The 11,816-nt window shown below is 38.5% G+C and overlaps 1 protein-coding gene across 1 annotated transcript; it reads right to left on the reverse strand.

Annotated features, from left to right (window-relative positions):
* Window positions 1-1,988: 1,988 nt before the first annotated feature.
* Window positions 1,989-3,690, reverse strand: LOC105104736 (obg-like ATPase 1). The gene is given in 2 exon segments (XM_064479395.1): window positions 1,989-3,002; window positions 3,004-3,690. Coding segments are annotated over 2 exon segments (1,188 nt in total). The 5' UTR covers window positions 3,627-3,690; the 3' UTR covers window positions 1,989-2,437.
* Window positions 3,691-11,816: the final 8,126 nt, after the last annotated feature.

An 11,816-nucleotide genomic window follows, 5' to 3' on the forward strand; every position in this document is an offset into this window, starting at 1 on the left:
GTTTAGAGGTGGAGGAGATAAAGAGGAGCCTATAAAGAAGATGAGAAAGAGGCCATTGAAATATGAGAAGAAGGATGGTGTTCGTGAAGCCAAGTGAAGAAAACATTTCAGAGGAAAGTGTAAAAGAATTGCAAAGAGGATTCAAAAAGAAGACAGCGTGATTAAAAACAGTAGGAAAAAGAATACGAGGGTTGAGAACTGACTTCTGGACTTAGTAAAACGGAGCTCATTGGTATACTTCATAAACGCTAAGTGATTTTATTTTAGCTTTTCTAGGGAGAGACAGAGGACCATCCCCAATCCTTGAGGCATATTTATTCCCAGAGATGATGAACAATTCAGCACCTGCCAGCATCTGCATTAGCACTCTGCAGGACTGTGCTTTAGCCATTGATGATTCCACTATGTTCCTGGTCCAGGGTGATACTAGCTTCTTTAAAAGCCTGGCTATGTTTTGTTGTTTGCTCTTTTTCTATTTGGTCACATTGGCATGTGTTTAGCAAAGTGAGAGTGTGAGAAATTATGGATCTACTGTACCATTTTGACTGAAATTTCTTTCTGCTAAGTCCTTAACTTCTTTACTAAATATTTCTTTTATCTTCTTCCTTCCCTGCCTCACCTGCTTCACCTGCCTCACCACTGGTGATAGGAAAAATCCTATGAGTGGTCACTTTCTTAAATGGAGAGCCTTTTCTTTCCCATTCTGTGTACAACTGGATTGGTGAAGTTGGTGTTTTACCATACCACACAGCCACAAAAATTCACTTCTCCTTAATTTATATTCATCTCATTTGATACACTCCTCTCTGTCTCTTCTGGTTTTTGCCACTTACAGACCTCCTGGCCACTCCCTGTTATAAGCTGAACTGTGCCTCCCTCTCCAAATTCGTAAGGTGAAGTCCTACACCCCACCCCCCGGTACATTAGAATGTGACTGTATTTGGAGATAAGGTCTTTAAAGAGGTGAATAACATTAAATTAGGTCATTGAGGTGGGCCCTAATCCAATATTATTGATCTCTGTATAAGAAAGTGAAACTGGGACACAGACTTACAGAGGGAAGACCATGTAAAGACACTGGGAGAAGACAGCCATCTGCCCTGCCAACACTTTGATCTTGCACTTCTAGCCTCCAGAATTGCGAGAAAATTAATTTCCCTTTTGTAAGCCAGTGTATGGTGCTTCATTATGGCAGCCCTAGCAGACTAATAGACCCCTCTCATACATGGAAGATTTTGGCACTTATTTCACAGACCTCTCCACTCCCATCCTGCCTTCCTCCTGGCTGACTTCAGTGTCAGCGGAAATGGTCCTTTGAATACCCTGGTAATTTTTATTACCTTGAGGTCCTCCTTCACTCTGTTCAAGCCAAGCACTCCCAAATCCATCCTCTGATTTTCACTCAGGATAGTTTCACGTTGGAAATGACATGTCCCCCCTCACAGCGTTCTCACTCAGTCATTTTTAATATCCTGATTCTTCAACCACGTCATCATATTGGCTGTTATCCACTAGATTTTCTCCCTGATCTTTTGGAAGCTCTTCATGACTTCCTCCTCACCTACCTTGGACTCCGTGACCCAGTCCTTCAACCAAACTCTACCAGCAGCCCGAGCCCTCTTGTTCTACTATCTTCCTGTTACATCTTGGCAAGTCCTAAACCTGGATGAATCTGAAAGCCTGTCTTCTCCATGTCTGCAACTGGGACACACTGTAATTGGCTTAATGATGGTTGGACATATGGGGACTGTTTCCTGTTTTCTATTATTCAATAAGACTTTGGTGAATATCATTCCCTGTACATATATCTTTGTGTGTTTCTCTCTGTGCTACTTAACCCAAATAAGTACCTAGCAGTATAGTTACAGGATCCAAAGGTTTAAGACTTTCAAAATACAACATCAGATTGCCTTTCACTAAGCTTGTAGTGATTTTTCATCATTGAGGCATGAGAATGCATATTTCACTACAAATTTCCCAGAGTTGAGAAAAATGAATTTAAAAAAAATTTTTTTTTTTGCTGGTTTTGTCAAATGTTTTATTGAGCATAGACATCTGGAGTACTGTAAAACATGCATTACCTGTAGATTCAAAAAGGAGCAAGCCACATTATCCTCGCTGTCAAATGTGTCAGGCTTGGCAAATACATGACGGAGATTAATGAAGTATCATGAGAGTAATATGGTTCCTGAAAAGCTTCGACAATTTGGAGTAGGGTCTTAATCACATGAAAAGCAAAGCTGTTGACAGTTAGTGAACTTGCATTTCATTGGAGGTACACAGTATTTTAATTTTAAAACAAATAAAAATAATTCTGTTTGTAGAAAAGTTCCATCCCCCCCAACTCTATTTGCCCCTTCAGTTTTCAGAAATTTTAATTTTAAAAAAAGCATATGCCTTTTGGAACTTGCATGTTTATCTGATCAATAATTAAAATTTATTTCTTCTTCGGTTGCTGAGGTGTATTAAATTTGAAGAAGATAATATCTCCATCTTCAACAATGTAATTTCTGCCTTGTTGTCTGTACTTTCCAGCAGCCTTGACCACATTTTCAGAAACTTCCTCTTTAAAATCTTCATATTTTGTTACATCAGCCATAATGAATCCTTTTTCAAAATCTGTGTGAATCGTTCCTGCAGCTTGAGGAGCCTTCGTCCCTTTCCTGATGGTCCATGCACGCACTTCATCTGGGTCTGCATTGAAAAAGTATTCTAGTTGGAGTGCTGCAAGCCCAGCCTTAATGATCTTTGGCAAAGCGCTTTGTGTCATGTTCGCTTCCAGATACTTCTGTCTCTCCTCAGCACTCAATTCTTGCAACTTGAGTTCCAAGGCCCCACTAAAAGGAATGACCAAGGCACCTGGGTCATACTTGTCCACCCACTCTTTAATTTTTATCAACCATTTGTTTTTCTTTCTAATGTAGTCTTTTTCAGAAAGATTAATGAAGGAGACCATTGGTTTTGAAGTCAGAAATAAGTGTTTATTCAACACTTCAATCTCTGTCCTTGCGATCACGATAGAAGCAAACAGGTTTCTTTTGATCTATAACCCAGGATTTGACTTTGCACGTTATGTCATATTCAGGTTTTAGTTTTTTATCTCCTCCTCTCACAGCCACTTTTTCTAGTTTATCTATAATGGGCCCAATCATTCCCTCATCTTTAAGCTGAAGTTCTTCGTGTATCATTTCTATATCTCGAATAGGATCTACACTTCCTTCAACATGCCTCATATCATCATCTTCAAAAGCACGTGTTAGATGAAAGATTCCATCACAGGCACTAATATGTGACAAGAAGGCGTTTCCCAGGCCTTGCCCATTGTGAGCTCCTTTCACGAGACCAGCAATATCCACTACATGTAGAAAGGCAGGAATTTTGCTTGCTGGCTTGTGGTACTGGCAAAGAAAGTCAGAACTTTCATCGGGCACAGGTACTCTGCTCTCATTCAGATCAATAGTGCAGAATGGGAAGCTTTCTGCTGAAGCTTGACTATTGGTTAATACATTGAAGAAGGTAGATTTCCCAACATTTGGCAATCCAACAATACCAATTTTCAAGGAGGTTCCAAATCGTCCAATGATTGGAGGTGGTTTAATTCCATCACTTCCCTTTTTGGGAGGCATCGTGCTCGGGGCGGGCGATGACACAGGGTCCCAGCAGCAGCAGGAGATGGGTCCTGCCAGGGGCGGGAGGCGGGGAGGAAGGAGAGATTGCAGGCCAGGCCCCTCCACCAAGCAGCACGCACATCAGCAGCAGCCCAAAAGTTTTAAATTGCCTAATCAAATGACAAATGATGCTTTTCAAACATTTTCTTTCATTGCTAGGAAGAGAATAGATTTACATATTTATAGACAACTTGTTTTCTTGTTTTTTGTTTCATTCTATTTCAAGTGTTTGGGGGTTTTTTTTCCATTAATTTTGTAAAAAATATTTTTTTCTCATTAATTGTTTGATATATTGTTGACTCAAGACTTTCTTAACTCATAAATGTTCTATTATGAGTTTGATTATTGTTTCAATAATCTACTATTTACTCTTACTTCATCTTTAGGACTACCAATTACACATACACAAGGAATTTTTTCCATTTCATATTTGTCATGCTCTTTATCATTATATTTATCTCGATCCTTTCCCTCTATATTCTGTAAGAGCATCTCAATTTTTTCATATTTCTTCAATTTTTCTACAATTTTAATTTACTTTCAAAATAATTTTGGAGCAGATTTTTAATTCTGCCAGTACATTTCTAATTTTCTTATAGTATCTCCGTGTTTTATCTAGTTCCCTGTTCTTCTCTTCCTCTGTCTTGAACACCTTCTTGTTAATCTCTTGCTGTCTTACTACTTTCTTTTCTTTTTTCACAGCCTGCTTACACTTGGGAAACAAAAAGCTCTATTGCTGACAATCTTACAACTCTTGTAGACTTTTTCTTAAGCAGGTAATTATTCTTCATCTTAAATATGACATTTCCTTCCTTTTGGGGTCGCAGGCTGTTTTCTCTTTATTTTATTTCATTTTTCCCATTTGTTCATCTTTAATGAATGAGTCTGCTTTTATCAAGATACAGGGCAAGTGAATTCTCTCTGATGCCCCTCACTGTCCACCTGGTTGTGGTTAGAATCTCTCTCTCTCACATAATAAGAGCCTGGATTATTTCATACAGATTATTTTCTAATTTCCTGAGTCTGATGGTCATTTATATACAGAATGACTGCTGCTCACGCCACAAATCTAATACATCTCCATTTTCTCTTGCTTTTACCTCCTATATATATAGTGAGTTCCCATCTGGAGGTCAATCCTTGTCTGTTCTGGAGAATTGCATGGTTCCATAGTAGACTATTTTGTGAACAAGAAATACACCTTTGTCATTGCAAGCTGGAGATGCTGAAATTGTTTGTGGTCACTGCATAATTGAGGTCATCCTGACTAATACAGTATATGTCAGTTTATAATTACACATTCCTTTCAGTTCTTAATTTTTAAACCATTTTTTAATTGAAGTATAGTTAATTTACAGTGTTCTTTTAGTTATTAATTTACTGTCATCCTTTAAGTTGTTAGGTTGAGTAATGGAGAAATTGTGTCCATTTTTTGTATCTCTGGAACCTGGCACGTAAAAGGTACTTAAAAGTATATGTTGGATGAATGAATAAATCAAAGGATTATCTAAAGCTTAATGTTACTGTTAACAGTTCCTCACATAGCTTGCCTTAAGTGTTGTTAGAACAGATAAATAAAGGAGTTGATTTTTTGCTCTAATTTGTGGTGTTTATCAATGAAATATATAAATCTTCAATTGAGAAATAGGAACGAATGCTGGAAATAAGCTAGAAGCTGGCATTGAGCTGTCTCTTCTGGGAACCAGTTGTCATTTATACATGCAGTCACCCTCCATCCAAATTCTGATGTATAAGGAGCTTCAGTAGAAATTAGTTCCATGGAAAATTCTTTGCTCAACTTCTCTTCAGGGCAAGGATCCTGGATCTGTGTAGAAATAAGGGGAAGTGAGGCAGTTACTCCAAAATCTCCTAGAGTAGCACTTGGGTAACAGTGTTGCTCCACTGATCCTTACCAAGGAACATTCTGAAAGTTCATCTCGGGATTGGATTCTCCTAAATACAGCTGAGCTTCTCACCTCACTAACTGCTTAACAGTTGCTCTCACTGGATTTTTTTTTTTAAAAAATCCTTTCACCTCTCTGGCTAATTCAACTCTTATTCCCTAGATTGACCAGAAGACTTTCTGTTCCAACCCATTCTCATTTGTAATGACCTAAGGTCTTCCAATGTGACCATCTCCTGGTTGACTTTCTCTGTTCTCTCAGGAGCCCTCTGCCAATTTCCAGGCACTTATAAACATCCATCCATCCAACAGACACATTGCAATCTTACTTGCTTTGTAATCTGAATAACCTATAAATCCATCCTTCAGAGTCTGCTGTGAATTTTTTACTGTGTGTTCAAACCTGGAGGCTATTTTTAAACCGAATTTACAAATTGAACTTTGCAAAATGAGGTGGACCAAATTCTAGCATTTACCACAAGCAAATGCCTGAAAATCCATACCATTAAAGAGTTTTTAATTAAAAAGAACAACCCACAGGTGCCTCATTGTTCTAGTTTGCAGGATAATTCAGCAGCCTTTAGAGTTAACAGAAGAGTTTGCTCCATGGTTAATGTCCTCTGGACAAAATTAACCCTGGCAAAGAGCTGAGCTGGCCATTAGAGGCTAAGGTAATTTTGTTTGAAGTGCCACCAGCTCCTTACTTTCATTTTTGTTAAGTCTCCCAGAATAGCAAAGAAAAGAGTAATCATGGCCTCAATTCTTTTATTTCCTCCAAAACTATTTTATTATGAATTTCAAAGAATGCTGGCTGACAATACCACAGTAGTGGAAAAGGCAGATGCAGAAGTGTAACCAGGGACAGGATAATTTTCCTCTTCACTGCTAAGCTGGGCTTTTCATGAAGGAAGGGACAAAGAGTAACTTGCCTTCATGGGCCCTCTTCCTGATAGAGCACATCAAATGTAGTAGCCTTTCAATTAATGTTGGTTGAAAGAAATTCACATAAGATTTTGCAGCACTTTTGATTAATAAATTACGATCTCAGAAGGGGAACTCAACACCTTAGTAGCTTATGGTGGACTTCAAGGGTCAGTAAATTTTATTCCTCAGACTACAAGAGTTTTCTCTGTTGCTTCTATTGAACATATATTGTCCAATACAGCTGATTAATTATATATTAGAGTAAAACAGACAGGACTGAATAGGAGGCCAGAGACAGGAGAACCAAAGGGTCAATTAAAGAAAGCGTTTGCTAGAAGCAAAGCTCTGTCATTAATCATGATGATCTTTAGCTGTAATTAAAACTACTTTGTAGCTTTATTTGTGTCTCTGCCTTAGAGAAGATAGACATCCCCAAGCCTGTGCCTGCATCAGAATCACCTAGAGAGTGATGGGTGCAGGTGAAAGGTATTGAATCAAAAGATTTCAGGGCTGAGACCCAGGAATCTGCATTTCACAAGTGGTTCATGTGTTTCTGATACACAGCTTCTTAGGAAACCACACTGCCTCTAGGAATTCCCACTATGAGTGGCGTGCCACGCCTTCCCCTTTAGGGAAGGAATGGGGAATCTTTTCTCAGGAACTTCACATTGATGCATGAATGGATAAAGAAAATGTTTTACACACACACACGCGCACACACACACACACAATGGAATATTATTCAGCCATAAAAGAAGAAAGACATATTGCCATTTAGGACAACATGGACAGATCTTGAAGGCATTATGCTAAGTGAAATAAGTTAGTTAAAGACAAACAACATATGATCTCACTTATATATGAAATCTTTAAAAAAAAAAAAAAGTCCTGGGAATGTAACGTACAGCATGGTGACTATAGTTAAAAATGCTGTATTGTGTATTTCAAAATTACTAACAGAATAGACCATAAAAGATCATATCATAAGAAAAAATTCTGAAAATACATGAGGTGATGAATGTTAGACTTTTAGTGATTGTTTTGAAATGTATATAAATACCCAGTTATTATGTTGTATACTTGAAACTAATATAATCTTGTATGTCAGTTATATCTGAATAGGAAAAAAAAAGAAATTTACAAAGAATCCATTGTACTACGTTGGAAGAGAAAAGCAATTGATTGACTGATGTACAGGGAAAACCATAGATATGGTAACAATTCTTCTGATGTAAAAGTTAAGGACAGGGAAAATAAAATTTTATTAAGTGTGTATCTAAAAACATTTTAAACATTTAAATCTGGTTCAAAGAAGGGGGTAGTTCAAAAGGCCTCAAACGGGAGACAACAGAGAGGAGGCAGAGCCAGAGAACCAGGATGAATTAGAAGCGGGAAAAAGCAATCAGAGGATTGCCTTGACCTCTCAAGGAGGGGTGGCCAGGCCAGATCTCCATCTTCTTCCAGCTTCTCCTATGATCCAGTGGGATAAGCTGGGTTCTGTGACAGCATAGACTTGAGTTTGTGAGGTTTTCTGGGGAAAGTAACATCATCTTCCTGTTTCATTTTCCTCTCCTGAAAAATGAGAGGGATGGAGAAGGGCTGTGATTTTCAATTTGGCGTGAGAATCTATGCTTCTACGTCAGCATTTTAATATTATCACGAGAAAACCAATATGATGGCAGCCGTAATTCTAGTGACCGTTGGTTAGAAAATTGATGATTCTGAAAGAATGATACACTTGGAACTAAATAAAATTTCATTTTATTTCCCACAACAGTATCTGTATACATTTTCAGAGTCGTTGTATATACATGTTTAGGAAAGATAGCAGTCTTTTTCCATAAGTCCTTGTATATATGAAATGTCACTTTTTAAAAACTACTTAAATCTGGCTCTGAATATCACAAAAATTATTTTGTCAGTATAGTAATTTATCTAATTTCCGTCATTACGGGGGCTCCCCCTTCAATCCTGGGACCCTCTAATTTTTACCCCACACTGATTACTCCTGAAACATTGTCCAAAACCACTTAATCTTTTTTACTGTTACCTCCTTTGCTGGTTGTCTGGGTGTGGTCATCTTTGCCGAGTCTAAAAGTCCTGGTTGTCGGATGAATGATGTACCATCCCAGACATGCCAGATGTCCTAGAAAACTAGAAAATTCCCTGCCCCATTGATTCTATTGCTCCTTCCAGTCTCCTGGACAATCTCAAAATTCTTTCATCACTTTTTCAATATGGAAAAACCTCCCTTTCTTTGATTTAAAGCTTCCATCTCTCTCCCCTACTCTTAATTCCTCCAAATATCTTTAGGATTTCAGAAAATAAAATACAGGGAGAAATTCAGACTTATTCTGAGCCAGTGTTGCACAAATGAACCTGAATACTCTTTTGGAAAGGAGAAGGGAACACAACTATTTTCAATATATTATAGTTTATTTCTTTTCCTTTCTTTTTTTTTTAATTGAAGTATTGTCAGTTTCCAATGTTGTGTTAATTGCCGGTGTACAGCACAGTGATTCAGTTACACATATATATATTCCTTTACATCTTCTTTTTTCATTATAGGCTATTATAAGGTATTGAATGTAGTTCCCTGTGCTATACAGTAGGAACTTGTGATTTATCTATTTTATATATAGTAGTTAATATATTATAGTTGAAAATGTAATGAGTGTGTGTGAATGTGTTTGTGTGTATATGTGTGTGTTATGTATGAGGTTTGTTACATGTATGGATTCACAGTTCCTTTGTTATGACAGCAGCACGAAGCCCATGGATTAGCACGAAGCCATCTGGATTAGAGAATATGTAAGATTCATTCCAGCTCTATTGTTTAGTGCTTCCTGGATCTCTTTGCCCTTTGGTATTGACCTTGATTAATAGCTGTGGCTACTTACAGCTTCCAGCAGTAGGCACTAAACTCTCTATGTGTCATGACATGAGCAACTTTGGGTGGAATTGTCATTATTGGTTGGTGGCTTGGTTTTCTAACTTGAGGTGTGATAAAAAAATATATTCAGAATCATATTTGGAGAAATAATGGCATAACTTTCCACTAACCCCCTGCCTTGGGCCATCCTTTCTCTGGTGCCCAAGGGGTAAACACTGTCTGCAACAGTCAGACTGTAGCTGTAGTGATAGGTGGAGTTCCTCCACATATAAGCAGCTGTGTGTCGATATTTCACGTTAAAATCTCAACTTTATTACTTTTGGCCGTGGTAGGTTGCAAAGCTTTCATTCCAAAAAACAAGTACGATGTGTACTTCGGACAAGGTTGTATGGTTTCAGAAGAATTTCTAAATATACAACTTTACAACATTGTAGAGATGGGTTTATTAGCCTTATAAAAGCATCCCTGTGTTTAGACTAAAATGTCTAAAATGACTTTACTGTGATTTTGGGGGGCAGCCAGTATAAGAACAATTACTCAGGGTCACAGCCATGTAAGACTTTGGCTTCTGAATTAGAATATCATGTAGAATTTCAAAGGCATATGTGCCCACTGCCATTTGCTCATTTGCCTAGTGGCATCTGCAGCCATGGTGCTGAATGTCGCTTGTCTAAGTGTAAGAGGGGTGACGGTGAGCAGGAGGACCCACGTACACCAGCAGCTCCGCCTCTCCCATCGCTGACTTCCTCAGCCTCTTCTTCCTCATGGGGAGCAGCTACAGGCTGGGGCTCACAGCCCAGTGTAGGGCCCTCCTGGATTCTTGCTTTGTTCTTTCTGACTTTCTCTTCCCTCACACAGCTGAGCTAGAGGCATACACTTGGCACTAAACTCTAACCCACCTTAATGGTGAGATATTTAAAAATTTATACTTTGGTTTCCTAGGCGATAATTCAACATCATTGTTCCTTACTTCCAAACTACTTGAAAACTTTTCCACTTTGCTTTTCCATATTCTTTTTGGTGTGTTTCCACTCCATAATGCCCCCATCAAAGCTGACAGGATTCCCTTGCCTCTTGTAAAAAGTATATCACTTAATGGCATTAGTATTACACATAGCCATGGAATATCTACATGCAGGACAAACTGTGTTTAAAAATAAATAGATTAAAAAAAGAGTTTTGGAGTTAAAATTGTTATTCTAAATACTTCCTCTGTTCCTTTATTTATAAACAATTGAAGCATCCATTAAAAAAAAGCTATTCAAGTACATTGCTGCTGTAGTAATAATAAAATAAAGGAATTTTTATAGTGCTAACCATGCAGATGGTAACTGTCTCAATGATGTGCTTTCAACTCGCTATGGACAAAGGAGAGGTCAAGAAGCATCACATTTTAAAAAATGTTCTCTTATATCTTTTTTTCTGGGAAATAGCTCATTATTCCTGGGTTATATACATGGAACCTGACACTTAAAAGTTTTTGGTAAGGACTGTAGACTGAATGTTTGTGTCCCCTCAAAGTTCATATGTTGAAACCCTATCCCCACTGTGATGGTATTAGGAGGTGGGAGGGGCTTTGGTGATTAGATCGTAAGAGTGGAGCCCCCATCAATGGGATTAGTGCCAAGAGATTCCAGAGAGCTCCCTTGTTCCTTTGGCCATGGAAGGATATATGGAGCAGAAGATCGTCTATGAACCAGGAAGCAGACCCTTACTAGACACCAAGTCTGCCAGCAATTTGACCTTGGATTTCCCAGTCTCCAGGAACGTGAGAAATAGACATTTGTTGTTTACCCACCCAATTTATATTATGTTTGTTATAGCAGCCCTGACAGACTGGCAGTAGAAATAACACAGGCATGAAACCTGCATGAGGAAAAGTAGACTTTGTGACATTTCACGTTAACTTGGATTGAATGATGAAACTCACAGACACTGGGTGTTTCTGGTAGTCATTTTATGGACTATGAGCAGTGAGGTAAGCAGAACAGAGTCCAAAGACCTCCATGCTCTAATCTCTGGAAGCTGAATTTGTCACATCATGTGGCAAAGCAGACTTTGTGGATGTAATTAAGGTTACAGACCTTAAAATAGGGATGTCATCCTGGATTATTTGAGTGTGCCCAATCTAATCACATGAATCTTTAAGATCAGAGAGCTTCTCCAGCAGAAAGGGAGGTCAGAGAGGTTCAAAGTTTGAGAAGGACTCGACCTGCCATTGCTGGCTTTCCAAGGAAATGGAATTTGTGAAAGGAGAGACCATGAGAGATGAGATGGAGGCTGAATTATGACAGATATCTGATTGCCCCTTGTTTGTGGAATAGCTCCATTCTAGCAGTGTTGACCCCAAAACACATTCCATAAAGCATACTCTGTACCCACGACAGTGCCTGATAAAACTGGAGATGTGTTTCCATGGGGAAAACTT

The sequence above is a fragment of the Camelus dromedarius genome, chromosome 26 (genome assembly GCF_036321535.1).
Source record: "Camelus dromedarius isolate mCamDro1 chromosome 26, mCamDro1.pat, whole genome shotgun sequence".
In the NCBI taxonomy this organism is placed as follows: domain Eukaryota; kingdom Metazoa; phylum Chordata; class Mammalia; order Artiodactyla; family Camelidae; genus Camelus; species Camelus dromedarius.